General features: G+C 38.9%; 2 protein-coding genes across 5 annotated transcripts in view; one reads left to right on the top strand and one right to left on the bottom strand.

The window, feature by feature from the left end:
• The first annotated feature begins 516 nt into the window (after nt 1–516).
• Nucleotides 517–9,934, top strand: dipk2b (divergent protein kinase domain 2B). 2 transcript variants are annotated; one of them, XM_056755667.1, is made up of 5 exons: nt 517–889; nt 7,719–7,977; nt 8,243–8,416; nt 8,606–8,894; nt 9,111–9,934. In XM_056755667.1, exons 1-5 carry the CDS (start codon nt 708–710, stop codon nt 9,455–9,457), a joined length of 1,251 nt encoding a protein of 416 aa, XP_056611645.1. In that variant the 5' UTR covers nt 517–707; the 3' UTR covers nt 9,458–9,934. The 2 variants fall into 2 exon arrangements, with proteins under 2 accessions (XP_056611645.1, XP_056611644.1); XM_056755666.1 differs by having other exon boundaries at nt 7,719–7,983.
• kdm6a (lysine (K)-specific demethylase 6A) overlaps nt 9,776–22,003 on the bottom strand; it is a 36,565-nt gene continuing 24,337 nt past the window's right edge. For 2 of the 3 annotated variants that reach the window (XM_056755663.1, XM_056755664.1), the window contains 20 exons: nt 21,824–21,922; nt 20,530–20,749; nt 20,132–20,266; nt 19,436–19,573; nt 19,263–19,340; nt 19,049–19,153; nt 18,513–18,893; nt 17,646–18,397; nt 15,703–15,832; nt 15,478–15,583; nt 13,949–14,154; nt 13,779–13,840; nt 13,625–13,699; nt 12,539–12,687; nt 12,327–12,441; nt 11,992–12,179; nt 11,296–11,437; nt 11,077–11,203; nt 10,758–10,928; nt 9,776–10,567 (listed from right to left, as the gene is read on the bottom strand). In XM_056755663.1, coding sequence (XP_056611641.1) covers nt 10,538–10,567; nt 10,758–10,928; nt 11,077–11,203; nt 11,296–11,437; nt 11,992–12,179; nt 12,327–12,441; nt 12,539–12,687; nt 13,625–13,699; nt 13,779–13,840; nt 13,949–14,154; nt 15,478–15,583; nt 15,703–15,832; nt 17,646–18,397; nt 18,513–18,893; nt 19,049–19,153; nt 19,263–19,340; nt 19,436–19,573; nt 20,132–20,266; nt 20,530–20,749; nt 21,824–21,922 — 3,409 coding nt within the window. In that variant the 3' untranslated portion in view covers nt 9,776–10,537. The remainder of the gene's footprint in view (nt 10,568–10,757; nt 10,929–11,076; nt 11,204–11,295; nt 11,438–11,991; nt 12,180–12,326; nt 12,442–12,538; nt 12,688–13,624; nt 13,700–13,778; nt 13,841–13,948; nt 14,155–15,477; nt 15,584–15,702; nt 15,833–17,645; nt 18,398–18,512; nt 18,894–19,048; nt 19,154–19,262; nt 19,341–19,435; nt 19,574–20,131; nt 20,267–20,529; nt 20,750–21,823; nt 21,923–22,003) is intronic. The other variant, XM_056755665.1, reaches the window with a different exon arrangement.

Here is a 22,003-nt window from a genome sequence, read left to right as displayed (position 1 = left end):
TTAAAAGGTTTTAATATTGGATGCAAACCTGTCATTAAGAATTGTCTATCCACTAACAATAGTCACACTATCTACAAAATAGCCACATTTCTTTGTAAAAATCCATAACCATACATGGTAAATCCAAATTCTCTTTTAGTCTCTATTAAAACAGTCTACATAGAGTTTGCAGAGGAATCTGAGCCTGAAGGTGTAAAATAGAGTCTGTGAACTAATTTATATTGTTTCATATATACCAAAGGTGTCTTTTGATAAGTAGTTATTAACTGTGTCCTTTGGGCAATAAATATGTTGATTGTATAACCAGTGTCTCTCTACACATGTATAGGCTACACAGAAAACATCAGAAAAATGAACCAGCTTCATCAAATATTTCTGTGTAGATTAGTCTCCGAAATAACAACATGAAATAGGATGTCCAGCCTTCGCGTGTACAGCTTTGAAATTAGGCTGTATGCTGGAGGAAGTGTCACCATGACGACAAGGGTTATCTTTGTTCTCCATGTGTTTCCTGTCTGAGTGAGAGGTTTAGTGCTGAGGTGTGGGGATGAAATAGGCTACATATCAGCTTACTACCGTAAACATGAGTTGGTACTTCATTGTTTAATATCCTGGTGTGCTCGTGAGGTTCGGAGTTCACGTCTCTCACTCCTGGAAGTTTATGAGCTGTACTGGGGTGCTGTGATCCGAGGGTTTAGGGTACAGTAATGGCAGAGATATGGTTGAAGGCCTGGACACTGTATCTCACAGTTGCACTTGGTACTTCAGACCCATCACCTTTACCCCAACAGAAATTCTACGAGCTTAGAAGGAATCTCTTGGGTTTGGATAAATGCAATGCCTGCATTGGAACTTCCATTTGCAAGAAGTTTTTCAAGGATGAAATCAGGTAAACTACTTTTTTATCTATTTCGGTAAACAAATGCTTTTCAAATATAATTTTAGGAAAAATATAGATGCTGTAGTTGCTATGTAAACTAACAAACTAACTCTTCCGGCTTCCCTACTGTTCAGATGCTTTTATTTGTGCTCCGTGCTTTGCGCTTCTGCTTTATCTTATTTTAAAAGTTTTGCACAGTGCTAAGACTAAACAATTGGGCACTAAAAGTAAAGAATCTCCGAATTACTTTGAAACTTTTGGAATACTCAGCAACCAGGATTTTTTGGGATAGTGGTCTACCAGCCTATGCGGACAGTTGACATTCTTTAGGATAACAAAGCTGCCCACACACAAACAGGCGAAAAAATGCCTTCTTTTGGATCAACAACCACCTGCTGCTCAAGATGCCAGAAACTTCTACAAAAGATTGCAGTTCTCGAAACAAAGTTACTTGCGGTACTGCCGTCCCTGCCGGAATACACAGCTGAGCCTCGCCGTGGACCCTCTCAGCATAAAGTTGGTGAGTTGAATCTAGTGCTTCTCAACAGATTATAGTGAGCTCAGACAAACCTGCAATACATAAGCAAACGAATGTAACTGAAGACACAAACCAATGGCATACACAGGGCGCAAGACCTAAAGGTGCTCGCAACATCAGACTGCCACCATTTCACAAATTTCTGTAGCCTCATCTACCCCATATGGCTATACAGTAACTCGACTCTATTATCAGAAACATTTGTAGCAGGGCTACACCTGCATAGTGTTTTCCTCAAGCAATGATTAACAAAATATAATTCTGTAAATGGGATTGTCATTAATGATGGGGAAAATGTTATTTGAAAAGAGCAGTCAGAGCTCCTTAAAAGGGATTTTAATGAACACTTTGAAATGCTTGGAAAACTGAACGTTCAGTTATTCATCAATGGACCTCTCCCAGCTTGAGAAACAAAAATATGTTTTCGTGGCTACTCATTCTGAATACATTACATGTCACAATAAACCTGCAACTTGAGAGGACTGAATTTCAATGACAATTTCAATCTCTTCTGGTGTCAAAGACAACCGACATTAAAACAGATGGCCTTCACCCAAACAAGTTTACTAAAGGACAATATCCTCTTCTCACTCCATCAACCGTTAGCAGAGTGTGCTAGTCCACTCCTGAATGGCACACATACACCTGGCCTTAGTGACCACAGGAGTTGGATGGGACTTGGATAACACCGCTCAGCCACAACAACCACTGCTCACGGTCACCACTCATGCTGTATGCCCTGCCCAGTGACATCACATCAATTGGACCTTGAGGAAGCCTCAACGCTCAAGGACATTTCTGTTGATAACAACCTGCCGAGGCAAGATAACATACTTCAGACTCCAGAAACGTCAGACTCGAAGTCTCTCTCTCCGACATCACCTCTTTTGAGCTTCTCAGTGAAAATGGAGGAACTAGTGTTTCGCTAGAACAAAGCGCTCCCACTCTATTGTCGCGATTCAAGAGTTTCAACCAAAAAACGACGAGCCCCACAACCACCAAAGCCTCTGGATCCAGCTCGCCCATCTAGGGCTGGGGGATATATCGTGCGATTCTTATACTCTCAGTTTCTCAATGACTTACGGTTAAGTGCCGCCACATCCGAAAGCCAGAGGACGCTCTTGCGCAGAATGTCTGAATATGGGAAACAGAAGAAGAACAATTCATTGCAGGAAATGCCAGTGGTCATATTTTTTATCGCTATTCTTCAAACTTTTCAGGTATTTTCAGGATAATAAAGTACATAGTGATGATGTTCGATGAGTTTTGCTTTTTCAAATGTACGTTATAAACGACTCTGATTTTAGATCCAGCAGTACCTCCTACTGATCCATAGTTCACAGAAGAGCTGTACATAAATATCTAATCGGTTTCAGAATCGATTTGGACATGTATAATTAGCGTGAACGCAATATATATCGCCCAGCCCTACGCCTATCCCTTCCTTCTGAAAGAGCTGTCGGCCTCTACCACAACACAAGGGATCACACCGACCCCATCTGCTAGAGGTGAACAACACAAGACTGATAACTGACATGTATTGGGTCCGTGCTTTGATAGAAGCAACAAATGTTTAAAGAACAACCCAATGTTCCTTTAGCTTTCACTATAGTTGTCCTGATATGTAAGAAATATGTAAAAACTAAGGCCCTTTCCAGTCGTATGGCAAACCTATCTTATCTACTGTCTATATTAGACGTCATTCTGAGAATGACAGTGCCTGTTAATTTAGCACTTTCGAACATCCTTTTTGATTAACAACCTCATCACCAGTGAAAACTTGAACTTCATGTTTCCAAATGAAACTTGGTTAGATAACAGCAGTAGTGCAACAATCCTCAATGAATCAGCCCGGTTGTGGCTATAGAAGGGATACAGCTAGGGCGGAAGTGATGCAAAATCTTGTCATAAAATTACAATAAATTACATTCGCTAACGCCTACACCTACCCTAAACCTAAAATTACAATAATAAAAAACGGTAATTAACTGTTATTCAGCATCCCAAAAATGATGCGTTATTGAAGTGGCATGCCCCTTGGAGGTAGTTGTATCCCTTCTCCCATACTTTACTTTTATAAATGTCTGCAGAGCTATAAGGAGAGGTGGAGGAAAGTTGTTCTATTTAAAGTTATTTTTCAATGCAAGCAAGTGTTACTTGGTGATTCCCTATCCTTTGAATACTTGAGCATTGCCTTAACCCCTTCTTATGCATAACATGGGTCTACAATGACCCGTATTCATTTTCTTTTGTTACATCCATGGCTGGGTATTTTTTGCTCATCTTTTGAAATTAAATTATTTCAGCATTTATTATTCCATGTTATCCATGACTCAATTTTTCATTTTATTTGAAATTTTTCCCAGGATTTTCTACAACAAGTTTACACACAAATGACCAAAATGACCCATCAATACAATAATGATAAAACAAAAAAATAAAGACAACATTTTGTTAATTAAGACCAACCCATTTAACACTTTAAATATATTTTTTTACCACTTTTTCACACTTAACATATCATAACTAATAACACTAATTTGAACTGTAGTCTATCTGCAGCGGAACTTTAGTGAATTGTGGTGACCAAATAAGATAAAAAATAGACAAATCAACATCACAAATTTCCAGTGACATCTCACATTGCCAACTCAGTGCTGACATGCCTCACACAAATGACAACCTCACATTTGTGCTCCTGCATCAGGACTTAGAATGACCTTATCTTCATTATTCATCGTGTTCATCACGCAACACTCTAAGACCATTTCAGCATTTAATCTAGAATGACTGGGACCAGCCATAATAACACTCTGGATAAATAAAATCACAAGAGTATTTTCAAATGCATATCAAACAGTTTGTCAAGTACAGTACTTTTAGACAGAAACCTTGAATGTCAAAACTGAATAAAGAGACAAGGTTTCTGCCCAAAAGCAACAATATATACTTGTAATATTCTATTCTATAGTTGATCTAGCTTGCTTTCGCTAGCTACAATAGATTATGTCAACAGCATGCTATGTATTTGGATCTCTTTCTCCTTGAGTAATAGATTTCAAGGTCAAGGAAATCTTAGCCTTACATTCAAATATGATTTCTAGTTATCTTTCAGAATATGTCAAATATTTTCTGTGGTTAAAAAAACACTCATTCAAATGCAAATGTATGGCAGGTGAGACGAAAATGTGCAAATATCAAAGGTCCTTTATCAGTATTTTTTTACCCATTCCTGTAAAATTGAGATAAAAATACAAAAACTATAGGTAAGAAAAGGAAAGTTAGAAAGGAAAAATAAGCAATGCACCTTGGTATGATCACTTTGGAAGGTTCTATCTTACATTTTTGTCAAAACTTCACTTGTTCCTATTCTGTAGGTTATTTACACTGTGATGGTTTTCTTTGATTTGTACATTTTGGGCCTTTTTTATAAGAAAACAAATAATTTCTATCTACGAAGTCAGATGAAATAAAATGATTTTAATCTCAATATCTCAAAACTGCTCAGAATGCAGATAGAACCTTATCATTCTAAAGTGACAAAAATTATTTCTGCAAATCAAAATCAAGATATTTAATGAATACCTGAAATATTAAAGTAAATGATAAAATACATTTCTGTCAAAGATTCAGCAAAGAAACAGTCAGGGTCATTTTAGAGCCATGTTGTGCATTAGAAGAGTAGTGTTCCAAAAACTTTTTATTCAAAACGTAAGATAATAACAAAATAACGACTTATGATGATCAACAACAAGTTAATTAAGGAATACCTGGAATACTAAATTATTACATTAATTTCTTTCAAAGATATAGAAAATAAAACCTCTCTCGGGTCATTTTAGACCCATGTTGTGCGTCAAAAGGTAAAAGGTGCACTACGCATTCTCTTTACAATTATTTGTTCTATAAACACCATGCACTGTGCTTTACCTTTGTGTTTTTCTGTTTTTCTTGTTCTTTGGAACAATGCACATTGTGAGAAGCCCTATATAAATAAACTTGACTTAAATTATTTACAGACCTCCCAAATACTCCTCAGTCTTTATTGATGACTCATTAGCAAAGGTCTAAACATTTCATCCACCTCTGTTAGAGATATGGCACTGTATGATCATTTCTGTATTTTCTTTGACATATCAATCTGTCCTGCCACTAGCCATGTCTCTGTAAAAAAAAGGTTCATAAATGATATGCAATCATGCAATGATTTTGTAACTTTTTTCCTTGAGAAGATCAATAACATCAGAATGGCATTCAGCAAAGCCCCATATGGCAGTCAGGTCAGTCTGACATCATTACAACAACCTCAGAAATAAATAAGCATCACAGCACAGAAACTGCTCATAAAGACAATAAAAGATATTCGATTAAATTCTGATTGAGACAAGATGTCAGTTCTGGCATTACTAGATCTTAGAGTTGTCTTTGACACTGCAGATCAAACCATACTCCTAAATAAGCTTGAAAATTGGGTAGGACTTCCTGGGTTGGTCCTTAAATAGAGGGGTTACTATGTGAACATACATGTAGGAAACCATAAATCTGACTGGACATCCTTGGTATGTGGTGTTCCACAGGGCTCATTACTTGCTCCGCTCCAGTTAGATTTGTATATATGCTCCCACTCGGCCAAATCATGATAAATAACCAAATTGCTAACCACAGCTATGCAGATGACAATCAGATCTACTACGCCCTCTCACCCAATGACTAAAGGCCTATTGACTCCCTTTGCCAGTGCATTGATGAAATTAACTGATAGATGGGTCAATACTTCCTTCAGTTAAATAAATTCAAAAGTGAAGTCATTGTATTTGGTAACAAGGGTGAAACTAACAAGCTAAACACATACCTTGACTAATGAGGTGCAAAGACACATTTTAAAATTCTTGGTGTCATTTTAGAGTCTGACCTTAGTTTCAGCAATCAGAGCAATTAGCAAATCAGCTTTCTACCATTTCAGAAATATAGCCAGAATCAGATGTTTTAGATTTGGAGAAATGTATTCATGCTTTTATCACCAGCAGGGTGGATTACTGTAATGGACTCATTACAGGTCTTTCCAAAAAAACATCACACAGCTGCAGCTCAAACAGAACGCTGCTGCCATGATTGTGACCAAATCCAAATCTGAGCATATCACCCCAATCCTCAGGTTCACACCGGCTACCAGTAACATGTAGAATCGATTTTAAAGTATTATTAATTGTCTACAAATCACTCAATCGTCTAGGACCTAAATACATTTCAGATATGCTTATTGAATTTATACCTAACAGACTTCTCAGATTATTGGGATCAAGTCAGCCCCGTATCTGGAAACTGCTTCCAAAAGACATCAGATGTTCACCAACAGTAGCCATTTTAAAATCCAGATTAAAAACACACTTGTTTAGCTGTGTATTTACAAGCTGGGCACTGTGCTGGTTTACATCAACTGCACTTTTATTCATATTTTCTTATTCTTTTCTTATTTTGATTTATACACACTATATAAAACAAGTTTATTTCATTTTTAATTATCTGCTTAAGATGTCTTATGCATTATGTTTTTTTATTTTTCCTTTGACAATTATTTTATGTAAAGCACTTTGAATAACCTCTTGTATGAAATGTGCTATATAAATAAACTTGCCTTGCCTTGCATTCCCTTGCCTAAACATACATTTTCACTTTTCAGGAAATGAAAAAAAAGGGTGCTTTTTAAATTCTTAAATACTGTGTTGTCAAAGTTGACAAGCACTTGCTAATGTTCTTGTTATTGATTAGATTTTTGCAAAATCTAGTAACAAACAAAAAGCATGACTATAATAATGACTAATGGCAAAACAAAAAAAATCACGAAATTTCAAGAGTTTCAAGAGGACAGCAGCAAAATGCAACTATGTGGGAAATTAAAAAACACAGATTTTTTTCAATAAATAAATACTGCGTATCCATACCTTTTTGCTTAATAATTTGCAGAACTCTAATACATACATGATGGGTGACTAGTAGCCTAGTTACTTATGAAAAAACTACAAATCATGAAAATGGAGATATGAGGTTTCAGTCCGACAGCAACAGATAAAATCAAAGAATAGTACATATTAAAAATAAAACATTTTTTTCTTCCGTCTATATGAGACTACTGATGCATAAAAAGACCATTGACTGCTATTCTAAAATAAGAAATGTAATTTAAGTACCTTTTCAAATCTATCTAAAAATGTTGAACCTACAAAATGTTATCGTTGATCTCAATCATCATTAGTAGTGATTTAAAAAAGCAAACTAGAACACAGTTTTATTGCACCGCAGGTTTGAAGGATGGCTGACGGCGCAGTCTAATGGCTCTGTAGCAGACGTTCAGTCAAACGAGGGAAACTATACAGACATCACAGCAGGCTGGAGGTCAGTTTTGCTGTCCCGCCTTATGTCTCCTCACCTGCACGAGATTTCAGACAATAGCATCTGCAGCTCGGCAGGCAAAGGGAAATCCTGTAGCATTGAAACCGTCCTAAGGGCCACTCCACGCTTCCAAAGTTGGGTCCGTTCCAACCTACTGCTCCCCAACATGGTGAAGGTCTGCATTTGGTCTCTATATTCTGACATTTTCAAAGCTTTCTTTGATCTAAATTGAAATTGGATGCAATAAACTAAACAAATTATAGTATAATGCAATTGAAGTCGCTTTGGACAAAAGCGTCTGCCAAATTCATAAATGTAAATTTCTAACTCTAATTATATGCACTCTTAATTCTCACAAGTTTTTTATGTTTTATACATGTTTTTATGTTTGATACATTCATCATCCTGCATTATTCATCAAAACCCTCTTCCAGGGTCTGACCGCCCCAATGCTGCGCTGCCCGTCTCAAAGGCTGCTGGACCGTATTGTGCGACGCTACTTTGAAGTGATTGACGTGGGCAGCGTGCAGATGAAGCACTTCACCGAAAAGGACAAACTCAGACTTCTTTATACCCTGGCTGTCAATCAACACGCCCTCATACCGCAGGTATAATGACAAGGGAACTGACGCAATTATCGCAGTCACCAAGCATTTGAGAAATTGCGATATTATTCCCGCATACAGGAATTGGGACCACAATATCTATATGAAGAATATCTAAACACACTGTTGCATTGCACACTGTGCTCCCTTGCTTCCTGTTTCTCTCCCCTAACTTTGACCTCTCATCTACAGATGTTTCCAGGCACTGAGGGCTGGCCCTTCCTGCGCTATCACGGCTCCTGTGGAAGGGTGATGGTGTGGGCAGGCAGCACACCCATAAGGAGACTGTTTTCCTCTTCGTTGGAGCGCCGTGCTGATGTAGCATATCAGCTCCTTCACATCACACAGAGTCTGAGCTCTAATAGCCTCCTGTTCAATCTCTTCTACACAAATGTCTCGGAGGATACATTCGGCACCTTGGATGACAGCAGGGTCTTCATTGTCGACAGTAGTACCATAGGGATCATTGACTTAAAGGAAGGTTAGTTTTGGACGGGTCAATGAATGCTGAATGCTTATCACAGTGAAGCAATGAGAAAGAAAAACAAATTGTGTTTGGTATAAGCAATTTAAGTTTCTTTTACTTACCCACATGTCATGTTTCACTAGACAAGGTGGGCTGTTTTTTTTTTTAAATATTGTACACGTCCATATTAGTAATATTTTTAAAAGGCCCCAATTGCACTCAATCCTGCAGGATATCCTCCTGATGAAGGCTTACAGACTGAACACACTGATGTCTTCTCCTGTCTCATTGGATCTTGTGAACAACCTCCTCCCTGTGAAACTGTCCGAGGAGCACAGAGTTTTATCCTTCTTTGTCAACATGTGCTCCATAACCTGCTTGGTCCGAATGATGTACAGTCTGGTGGGCTTCCAGAAACAGCACTCCGTGAGCTTGCGATCTGCGCTGACCAAAATCAGTCTGACCAGAGAATAACCAGTGCCGTCCAAACCCTGAAAGACATTCTACAGTCCCTAAGACCATGCAGTTCTCTCTATGGATACAGGTACCCTGAATGCCTCTACAGTGACAAATTCTAGACCACCACAACTAAAGACTCATACCTGTAAGAGGTGCCACTGAAGAGGAACAAAAAAGTATTTTATCAGTAATGGCATATTGCATTAGTAGTTTCTATTAACCAAGTACAGGCAGTAAAAATGCACAAACACAAAACAGTGACTGTTCTTTCAATTATAATTCACGTCTGAGACAAGGACTTGCATCACAAAAGGAGGATATTTTAATTACGAAGACACCTGTGATTAATAACCCATAAACCATATCAATCTTTACGTTTCTGTACAATGCTTGCAAAGCAATTTTATTCTCGTATAGAAAATGTAAAAAGAGAAATGTTCAAAATAACATTACTCCATAAAATTTAATGGCAGGAACTCTGGAAAAAATAACAGCATTCCATCGACAAATATTTTCAAGCAATAAATATTTATAAATAGTGTGAATTTACAACAAGATTAGAAAAAAACACAAATTAAAGTTTATTCCTCAGTCTATGTGCAACCCATTTTTCTTGGTGACTTGGCTACCCCACCCCTAACGTTTTCCTTAAGAAAAAGACAAAACTATTAAAAAAACAAAACACAATAAAATAATTCACATTACAATTATCCTTTTACTTTTTTGTTACCTTAAGTCGTTTCTAACAAAAAAGCCCAGCTACGGTAGTAATTTAAAGGAAATGAGATTGAAACAAATATTCATGTATCAGCCCATACATGAAGTCCAATAGAACAAAAAGTAAAGGAACAGAAAAAAGGAACTTAAGAATCAGTAGTTTTTGAGTGATTTTGACATTTGTGGTATATACACAAAATTTGTTTTCCTCAGTAATTAGTCCATTTGTAATAGTTTGTGTTTCAAAGAGAAGTGGTGCTGAACAAGCTCAAACAGTCCTGAAGATGAAGACGATCCCACTTCATTCCAGTGGGCCGACACTCCATACTTGGCAAGGTTGCATAGACAAACAGCTTCGAACCAGCGGCCATGTGGGCTTTGCTACAGAAACCAGTGATGTGTAACTGGGTCAAATTTCCTGAATATCAGAAAGGGATGTGTTGTGTTCCAGGGTGTTATCCGAAGAACCGTTAATGTTAACGTCAAGATGAGGAGGAAGGCAGGGGCGGGGCCTGTTAAGAAAGGGAAACCACGTCAACCATGCATATTTCAAAATCAACCATAAGTCAAATACTTGTTGACCTAATATATACTAGCCTAACCCACACAACAAATGAGGACGTACCCTGAATATGGTTAATCGGGTACAAGTACATGTAGATAGAAATCTAAAGAAGGTCAATGTAGTGTTTGATTACTTACTAATGTGAACTGGTCATACACGTGAGTGAGGTGTTCTATTTTGTCCTGCTCTAAAACCACAAAGTTTTCAAAGTTAGGGCTGCATCTTCTAGCGCAGTCCTGGCAGTGCACCACATACGTCTTGCGTGAGTTGCTCTCACTGGTGACAAAGAGCAGATCAAAGACCTCCACCTGAAGTAGAAAATTGATTTAAGAAAAAAAGAAAAAAAATTGCATGAATGGAAAAGCTTTGAATAACAAGAATGTGGCATGCTTGGAAGCAATTATAGTGGCATATAAAAATGAATAAAGTTTTTAAATACAAAAGCATTGATCATACCTCACAGATGCTACAGTAATGAGCAGGCTCGTCCTTGGTCCTTCCGTGCCACACCAACTCTTTTCCAGCAGCGAGGAGAGCTTCCCTCAACATCTGACACTGCTTTAGTGTCCTCAACAGACAGTACCTGAGGAGCAGGAGAGAAGAACGCGTGTTCAACATTTTCATTTACCAGCATGAAAAGAAACCACTTACATAAATATGTTGCCACACACTCACTTGATCATCTCAAACAGTTTGTTTTCTGACACTTTGAGGTTCCTGGCCATGTTCCAAGATAGGTGAATCATGGGAACAATGGATTTGACGCTCTGAAGTTTGTTCCACTCATAGCGCTCAACAGCCAGCTTGTACTGATGCACTAAAAACAAGTAATTTTATACAAAACAAAGTTGAATGAATAAACAACTCAACACGACTAGAAAACAACCCTCCTTTAGTAACTGATGAACATTGTTAATGGTTTCAAAACCTTTGAAAGACCACAAGAAAATACACAGGATAGTGACAAGGTAATAGAGGAATAGGATAATTACGTGACATCAGAGTCTATGTTTAAGATAATACAATCCCCAAAAAGCATCAAAGATGGTAGACATATATGGTTAACTTGGAAGATGTTTAAAAATGTTTAACTTTTTGACATTTAGATGGTCTTCAAACTTCCAAATAAACCGGAATCCATTTTCTATTCCATATGCTAATGTCAAATAATTTTAACTGAAGTCTCCTGTTTGTCAAATGTGCTGTTTATGTAGTATGAGAGTGACATTTAATAAAGCAAACTCAGCCGCTAGTTAGATATTATGATGGTTAAGTTGCTGACTTGATGTGGACATGAACTCATGTGGGTAGTAAATAGCAAGGCAGCCTTACTCGGAGCAAATTCACCAGCAGTGATAGGATGATATTTACCTGTGAGCGGTCCAACATTCCAGGCAATGTTGTTGCACCAGCCAATGGCCTGAACCCAATGTACAGTGCCTGTATTGAGCCACACCAGATCTCCCGGTCGCTGGATAAAGCGATACACTGGAACATTGCTTTCATACAGGTCCTCTAGATTCGGCCACCACGAGCCCATTAAATAATTTATATTATTCCTGCAATGTAGAGACAAACATAAACATTCACTACATAAACAAATATAATATTTAAGGACATGCCAATATTCATAACGTAATGTTAGACTAGGGGTATAACTCAGGTAGCTCTATTTTAAGAGGAAGAATATCCCAAAATGCTCTTACTTTTCACAGAATTCATTCATGACACCCCAGTATGGCTCATGAACTGTAAACCATTCGCAATCTCCCGGACCGATGTTAATGTTCACAGAGCAGAAATTGTTATTTTCCTGATGACCTGAATGTGAGAGACAGCGTTTAGCCCCTTAATCGACATTGAGTCTCTTGCTAAAACACAGAAAGATGCATGTGCATGCCAATGAACTGAACTGAACCTGGTGTCCTGCTGCCTGGGACCTTCATATAGAGCTGGACTGTGTTCATTCCGAGAATGGTGTGACCCACATGACTGAGCAGATTCCCTGCAGACACCACCCGCGCAAACGCAGGCAGCTTACTCAACTCAGCCAGCTGCAGCTTCCACCTGCAAGAGCAACAGGACAGAAAGGTCAAATGCAGTGACCTGACATCTCTTCCTGTTCCATTAGAGCTCTGCTTAAATTTCTTCTCTGAGCAAGTTTCGCCCGCGTATTCGGAAGATTCAGACTTGAATACTCAACAGTTGAACTTTGGACGCACTATGAGACTGCCTCAGTTTGAAGAGACATAATGCTCAAAAATAAAGCAACAAAGCCACAAGTGACCATGCGCAAATACTATTAAGGGGATGTTAAATATGACTTAAAGTCATATGAGTGCCTAAGACCCAACCACCACAACATACGACATTTAGTGACTTCTTGCTTTTTTGGAAAAAACGATCTGTACAATATACAATAAAGAACTTAAATGAAGGTGTAGTTGCAATGGATTTCTCCATTCATACGAATGCTTATCCAGTAAAACAGGTAAACAAATATGTGCATAGAATATTTGTCTTTTGCTGCATACCAAAGTTCAAGTTGGTGACCTATAAATTCATACGGTAAACATTTCAACAATAGAGAGATTAAACAAGTTGTTTTTTCAATTAACCCAAGTACATGACATGTCTTGCTGCCCATATTTGAAGCTTAATTTTGCGCCACCTGCCCGACCATTATCATAAAAACAATTATAATAATTACGAACGATTCCTATTCAGGTAATAGAGTCAATTACTGTAGACTCTACAAATGTAGACTGTTTATAGTTGCCAAGCAACGTAACAAGATATTTTTATGATGAGAAATAACAGCAAACAATTGCTGTACCGGCACAAGGGTGAGTATATTTGTCATTTCAGAATAAAAAGTCCCTCTCTAAATCATATTTTAGAGCCACTCTTTTAGAAGAATTTACTCTCGGATTAAACTTTTAGTTTTGTTTCATAAATGTGTTTAAATAAACAAACAAATGCTGGGACAAATAATAAATCGTACTTTTTCTCATCTGACAGGTCAATGTTTGTTCCAAATTTGATGTGCTTGAATGGACCTCTCCGTCTCCGCACCACACTGAAATGCAAATGCAGTTAAATAACTAAAACATTTCAAGTGTTTTGAACATTCAGGCTTTTGTTGCACAAGGACTTACTTTTCTGAAGGAGCTGACTCTGTGTCTGATAGTTCTTTCTGCCCTTTCTTTTCATTCTCCTCCTGTCAGACAGAAAAGATTAAATTGAACCATTATAAATCTTGGCGAGTAAATTGCAAGGAACTCATAACACCGAAAATAATTAGTGTGAGCGTATGATGAGGACTAACCCGCAGGGATTCCTGGAAAGACGAGGCTTGGTATTGAGCATATCTGGAGATTGTGGTGTGAGACCGGCTGCTCTCAAAGCGCCACATCTTCTTGCTGCCAGTCAAGTCCCAGTTCTCATCAGTGGGCTGAAATAACTGAGTTCTCACCTCCACCAGGTGGTCTGGGTTGGCCTCTACCAGGGTCTTGGTAGAGAACAGACCTAAATCTGATAGAGCAGCAAGAAAGGAGGAGAAACAGAGAAAGAAACAGCACAATTTAGAGCAAAATTTCATATTTCAAAATACCAGATTTGAAACCAATGCACAACCAAATATGCTTATAAACACAATTAGGTTAACAGGAAATAGTTTTTTCTTTGAGTCCTGGGAAATGGCATGTAATTGCATAGCTGTTCCAAGAAAGTACAAATTCTGTCCAAATGGCAGAATTTCCCAGACAGCCAATTATGATGATATACACATCAAAGATCAGACATTGACTACGTTTACATGCAGACCAAAAATGCTATTATTACCCATAATCAGAGTAATGACTTAATCGCAGTAACATGTTTACAGGATATGAGAACACCTCTTTGCTCCCGTTTACATAAATTATATTAAGCTAATTATTTGCTGAAATACACAGCACAAATGATGATCTCAGATACAGTAGGTGTGTGCTGCTGGCCATTGTTTTAATATATACGCATCAAATACAAACCACCGATATGTGGACGTATTTTGGTTATTCGGTGCTGTGATGAATATAGAAATATGATGGAAAAAGTCTCTGCAACTGTGGTGTACGATGTCATCGCGTTCGTGCTGCTTTTGTATGAAGATAAGGAGCAGAAACTGCACTGCAAAAAATTCAACTTGCTAAATGTTCTCCCTAAAAAGATAAATAAGTCAAACTAAAGGATTCAAATGATTTTTTTGCATATACTACACAAAATATACCTAATGATGTTCTAACAAAGCTTATTTTGTTGACAGCACAAGTTTTTTGTTGAAATGCTTCAAAGTTTGCCCAACTAACAAAACGGTGTATATTGAACAAACATGATTGCAAGAGTTTGACAGTTCCTAATACATTGCAGCATGTGTTCTGTGTTTCTTATTTGTTTTTCCTTATAAGATTGGTGTTTTAGCTCTTGCTGGCTTAAAATATGCTTTAATATCACTGTTACGGTTAGTTATCTGTTGTGTTTATAGTTTTTCGAATGAATGATGGTTTTTGATCATTACCATGATTGAGGTTTGTGTGTTTAATGTTAAGGTGCAAGTACATGACTGTTTAAACAGTTATTTGATCAAAGTTTTCGCCCATGTGATGACACTTTCAACAAGCAGATGGCGCCGTTGTCACTTATACTAAGTTATAAACCACGTGTCAAAACTTACTCTCTGGCAGCCTAATTTAAATGCTTATGTCCCAAGTGCTAGGACGAGTACTACACCACCTTTTCAACTATATAAACGAGAGGTGTGCTGCCTAACACACAACAAAGGTATACTCGGAGAAGTGCTCACAAACACCATCTCACCTAGCTTGAGTGCTCCGGCCAGGCCACGGATGACAGTAACAGGGTTGGCTGGGTTTGTGCAGAACTGATGTAGTGGTGGAAAAAAGGCATCCCTCTTGTTCTCCAACTGCAAAGGATTTGAGATGTAAATTTAAGAAAACAGAAGTGCTTAGAGCAGACATATATTACTTGTATAAATGTGTATTTGAATTATAAAAAGCAACAATTTGTTGATGTTGTACTCACGTAAATACTAGGGGTGGGAGGATTTAGCTTGTCCTTTGGTAGCAGAGGGAAAGGTGATGGTGGTAACCGTGGAGGTGGACTTTTTTCCAGTAAGATGCTGTTGTTCATCACACCATTCTTTCCAAGATTTCTACACAATAAAAGAAATTATCATTAATTCATGTGTACCCTTAAAATGGTAAGAAAGATTATTAGCTCATTATTTAACTATTTAAAAGCACAGAGTAAAAATATCTAATATAATGATACACTCTTAGTGTTTGTTTAATATTTTTCTGATAAAAACACATGAGCAATAAATTGCATATAGTGGTGATCTATAAGCGCCGCAGAGAAAATTACATTTTTGTAGGCCAATCGAGAAGTTAGAGCCACACTGGTTTCCTCAACAGACACAACTTGAAAGATAAATAATATCTGTGATTAACAAAGGTTTATGATGCTTAAAAGTCTTAAGATAATATTTACAAATCAACACGATATTTGTTACTTTCGAAGCATAAACACAATCTCTAGAAATAAAAAGCTAACATGATGCTATAAACAGACTACACTACCATCGTTTGAAATCAAGGTCACCACCACAAAGCCTCCCACAACTTAATTAAAAACGTGTTTTTACACCAATATCCATCTACATTTTTATTGAACTTTGTCCATGTGGCATTTATTGTGAGATTTATATGCACGATGACGTCTAACGTACCCACCTAAGGATGAAGTCGCTTTTAGCAACTACCGATTTTAAGACACAAAGGTTATAAAGTCCCAAGCGGGTTATAAATGGCATGTTTATATCATAGATTAAAACATGAAAATATTTAGGCTTTTTAACCACAGATCTCATTTCAGGCAGTTTACCAAAAAACCCATAGACTTTGCGGCGATTGAACCGAAGTGGTACCACGCTTACTCGCTTCCGGGTTTGCATTTGAAAATGTGTCACTTCAGTACTCTCTACTATTTCTGGGGTGTTGTTGAACTCAATATCAGGCACATTTAGCATCCATGTGTTGTTTCTTTCTAGATGTAGATAGAGGCACAACACAAACAAGAGATGGAGGCACACACAAGTTTGACACTTTCTTTTGCCACTTAGTCTCTGAATTGTTTAGTAGTGTGACTTTCTCGCTGCTATTTTTGACAACAGAATAGCATTTGAACATCCTGTTAAAACGTCACATTGCAAGACTCATTGCGAAGGATTAAAACACGCATTAACAATGTATTCATTTTTACAAATACTAACAACTTTGTTACGTTTCAAGAAATATTATATGAGAATTACCTTTAATTAATCACCGTTGAAAAAAAATGTCTATTGCTTACTGTTAGTTTGTGTAAATTTATGTGAGTGATGCGATGTGAGGCCATGTATGGTACTCTATGGTACTTAACCCATCCAAGTGAACACACACACACACAGAGCATTGAGCAGCCATTGCTGTGGCACAAGGGGAGCAGTGGGGGGATCTGTGCCTTGCTCAAGGGTCTAACCTCAGCCGTGTTATTGAAGGTGGAGGAGAGTGCTGTTTATTCTCTCCCCCCCCATCTACAATCCCTGCTGGTACTGAGGCTCGAACCAGCAACGTTTGGGTTACAAGTCCGAGTCTCTAACCATTAGGCGACGACTGCCCCATTATGCACCATAAATGATTGAACCTTACTGTACAGTGTTACAGAAAAATTTCATGCATATTCCCAAGTTCCTAAAAGCCAAAACACTGCATATACACTTTTCTATGCAAATAGAACATTATTCCAATCCGAGTTGACTCAAACAGCAAGAATAAAAAAAGATACCACTCTGAACCACTGTTTCCCTGATACAGAACCAAAGCTGCATTTCAACAACTCCCTATAGTACATTGTTTATATAATATAAAACATTGTGATGCTATATCACTGGATAAAGCAACTGAAAGTAAGGATGAACAACCTACCTGCATGCTTTGAGCACCTCACTAGAGCTGGGGTAGATAGAGACAGCAGACCATGGGACGAACGAGGGGCGAATTTGTTTAGGGCAAGCCAGTGGGGATGGCACCTTTAATGGGCTCTGAGAGTCCTCCAGACCTTTGCCGTTGAGTATGGGGCTATTAAGGCGGTTATGGGTACCATGGTGGTCTGCAGATTTTGGGGATGGTGTCACCATGGAAGTGACAGAACATGGAGAGGCAGCCACAGAGTTTTCCTGTGGCTTAAGACTCGGGTGAATATTGTTAACTTTTGAGCCGGCAGCCACCAACCCATCATCGTTACTATTATTACTTTCATTGGCTTTTACAATCAACAAGGCAGAGAGCTGAGGATTGTCTGAACTAAGTACACCTGGTGAGCGGGGTTTCGCCCCAGCAGCGTCTGCCTGGCCCTGATGGACGTGATTAGGCAGTCCTTCTGCAGTGGCAGTGCTGTCGGGCGTCCCCGCAGAATGCCCGTTTCCTGAAGGCTTGCTCTCTTTGGTGTGCACCGTGCCTTGCTGTCCACCTGAGGTAGCAGAGTGAGAGGGGCTAAGGGAGGGGAGGTGATTGTGACTGGCCTCCTGCGCTAACGTGTGGCTGGCGGTGGCCGGACGTCCGACCTGATTTGGAACGCCAGTGCCGGTTGCCAGGGTAGGCTGGGAAGTCCCAGCGGAAGAGAAAGGCTGCTCGCCGTTAGGACCTGCTGAACATGAACCTGGACTTTTCTGAAGCCCCTAGAAAAAGGCAAACGCTGGATTAGATTTGAAATGCACAAGTTTACAAATGGTCTTTTCCCGACTATCCAAAACCTTAATGCTTGTATGAATTACAGAGGCCGTTTCATCTTACCTGAGAGGAGTTTATGTGTTGGCTTTTCAACGATTCATCATCCATGCTGCTGCTGGTGGGGGTTGTGCAGTTATGAGGTAGTGCGTTTTGCCGCGAGTAAGGCACGTTTCCGCTGCTCCCCGATCCTGGGAGATGATTATTGCCCACAGAGACAGCTTCTGTGTTACCCAGAGGTCCAGCTGTGCTGCATGGGGCGGGGCTTGCAGGTACAGGTCCGTTGGCTATCGGCTGAGCAGCGCATCGGGAGTGGGACGATGGTGTGCGGGACAGGACAATGTGTGACAGTTGGTGAGGGGAGGATGTGGAATTAGAGTTCATAGGCAGTGAGGGGCCAGCAACAGGACCGTTGGGCTGAACCTGCCCCATGGCATTCAGTCTCATCTGTTAAGAGAGTGAGTGAGTTCTTTACCAATGTCTAGTTGTGAGCTAAAGTTATATATTCACGCAAATAATAAAGCAAAAGATTCAGAGTGACTTCTGTACAACACTGGATTCAAGTGAGGTGATTTTTAAACAAATTCTAAATGTTCATATACCTGTTGATTCTGTTGCATTAGACTGAGCTGTTTTTCCAAATGTTCCAGCATCTGCAGCTGTACCGGCTTCAAACTGGCCCTGTTGGTTCGTAACTGTTCCAGGAGCTGAAGAGGGACAAGAAAACCACATAATATGAACAGTCTGTTTTGTCAGCTCAAGTCATCCATCAATTCAATCCAAAACAATCATTCACGATATGCAGCGATTACTAACCTGAAGTTTCTGGGGCGTTAAACTCCAATTGGCTATTTGATGATGACCTGGGTCATTTGCCAAGGAATCTGAAGAACTCTGCATGAATGTCCGGAGAAACAAGAAACCCATAAATATGCATCAAGCATCAAGTCGTAATACAAACTGAAAACTAAAATGTTATGCCTCAGTACCCCGGCTGGACTGGCGGTCCTCTTCCTTTTGGCTGGGCTGGACTGGTCGTCTGTCTGGCCAGAGGGCGTGTGGGGAGGAAGAGATTGGCCTGGAATCTGGGATTGGGCTTCATTGCTCTGATGAGCTTTGCAGGTTTGCTATAGGTAACAGATGAAGAATTGCAACTACTGCAACTGCTCGCGCACACATGTTCCTAAATGCAACGGTCACTAAATGCATAAAACGTTGTTTTGCTACACTTTTATGACAATAAAGATTATAACACAATGTTTCTTTCTAGGACAGACCGGAGAGCAAGAAAAAAACATTTACACTACCTTCCTTAATAATACGAAGTATATCGAAATTTGATTCAGTTCATTCAAATGGTTCTTTGGATTCAGTGAAACAATGGATGATGTGTGCTGATGAGTGCTATGGTCTAATGAACTAGAGGAAATAACTTTAAACCTTAACAGTTTAAGATTATTCTCCAGAATCAATGTTAGGAACAACATTGTTCTGCATGACTGGAAATTAAGAACCTTTTAGTGGTACTTAATCAACATGGAAAGTCAGGCCTTACCACACACAGATACACTGCTGTCTCGTGAAAGTATTAATGTTCAAGCTACCACTCATAAATCATTCTAACAGTCTAAACCATTAGATGATGAATTTAAGTCTACTGGCTTATCTAGCTGATCTGTTCTCACCTGTTGTGTTGTGTTGAGTGCTCCCTGTCTGGAGGTGAGCTCTGCTGGGATTGGTAGGCTCCACGCCTCCTCAATACTAGGGAGCATTTTACTTTTACTTGGTAAACTACCTTGCTGAGGATTACACAACTGAGCCTAGAAAAAGATTGCGTAGAAAACATGTTCATTGTGGGATTCCCGCTAAGCTTGACTCAATGCAATGGTGGTATGCATCCAATCACAGATGAAAATGACGATATCATATCGTTCTCAGTGCTAATGTAAGCATGTCAGACACAGATGTGTTTAAACAGGAAACAAAACCGGAAGAAAACCAAAAACATGCATGCAATATTCCGGGAAAAAATGACAACATAAAATGCAACGTGTACTCTCAGGTAACGTCACATTCTCTCTACCTGAAGGCATTTAATACGCGTTGTCAGAGCTTGGATGTTGCTGCAGGATTTGCTGCATGTGGCATTAATGTAGCACTTGATGGCATCCTGCGGCTGGTCGCAGGACTCGTAGAGGGTGCCTAGATCCATCCAGGCGGCTGCGTGGCTGTGGTCCAGCTGCACAGCACAAATATACGCCTGCAGAGCATCCATCGGCTGGTTCTGTTGCTGATACAACACACTGGGGACACAAGCACAGCGGAGGGGTCAATAAAGAAAACAAAACCCCTCCTGATGTTTGACAAGGGATAGAGGGGGGTAACTGGACTAGACCTGGAATAGGAATAGTTCACCCAAATATGAAAATCTAGTCATCATTTGATCACCATCCAGTTGTTAACAGACCTTTAAACATTTTTTTGTTGTGCTAAACACAACTGAAGTAATTTTGATAAATGTTTGTATCCAAGCCATTTTGGGTCATCATTGGCTCCCATATTAGGACAAAAGACTCCTATGGGAGTCAATGGTGACCCAAAAACGGCTTTCCCTAGCACTGCAGAGATATGCTTTTTTTTTCATAAAAAACGCAACTTGAAGCACCCCTTAAAATGTTATGCTTATGGTGGGCATATATAAAGTATAAATATGGAAATAGTCCTCATCTGGACAAATGTAATGAGGCCTTTAACAACATCTACACAAGGCATATCATTAAGGCATTATCACTAGCTCTTTTTCCTTTTATGGGGGGTGATAAGAAGCCCTGTGTTAAGCTCTGACGAGCTATAGAAAAGATTAGCTCTGTTCAGACTCAAGACCATTCATCTCATTTTGATGTGCAAAAAAGCATTTAAGGGATAGTTCACTGAAAAATGAATTATTCAATTACTCAATCTTTAGCTCAAGTGGTTCCAAACCTGTATAAATTTCTCTGTTCTTTTGAACACAAAGAAAGATATTTAGAAAAATGTCACCAACTGACATTTTTGGGACACCACTGACTGCCATAGCAGAAAAAAAATGGTAGTCAATGGTGCACCAGAAATGCTTGTTTTTCCTAAATTCTTCAAAATACTTTTACAAAAATAATACAATAATTCTTTATACCATGGTAGTCAATGGTGCCCCTGAAAACAAAGTTGCTAACATTCTTCCAGATATATTTCTTTATGTTTAACCAAACAAAAAAATTTATACATGTTTGGGAAACTTTTGAGTAATTCAAGACAGAATTGTCATTTTTGTGTAAACTATCCCTTTAAGAGAAGTAATGCAGGATTTTCTGAATGAGAACTATTAATGTATAGCTTACCCAATCGAGCACCATGTATCTGCACTGGCCTCAGACTTATCAATAGACTGTCGGTAAGATATGAAGGCATCTTGAACCTTCCCAATACTTGAGTAGCACCTGCATGAAAATCAGAGCAACTTTACAAAAACACATCTTACGGAAACACTCTTAAAAATCTAAAGCATCTTATGTCAAATT

Source organism: Triplophysa dalaica, chromosome 8 (genome assembly GCF_015846415.1).
Source record: "Triplophysa dalaica isolate WHDGS20190420 chromosome 8, ASM1584641v1, whole genome shotgun sequence".
NCBI classification, from domain to species: Eukaryota; Metazoa; Chordata; class Actinopteri; order Cypriniformes; family Nemacheilidae; genus Triplophysa; species Triplophysa dalaica.
This window is presented reverse-complemented; position numbering and strand designations above follow the sequence as displayed.

Coding starts and splice junctions, on each gene's coding strand:
- dipk2b (XM_056755666.1), top strand. CDS start 708: ATGGCAGAGATATGGTTGAAGGCCTGGACACTGTATCTCACAGTTGCA. Junction 890..7,718: donor TTTTTCAAGGATGAAATCAG/GTAAACTACTTT, acceptor ATTGCACCGCAG/GTTTGAAGGATGGCTGACGG. Junction 8,895..9,110: donor GATCATTGACTTAAAGGAAG/GTTAGTTTTGGA, acceptor TCAATCCTGCAG/GATATCCTCCTGATGAAGGC.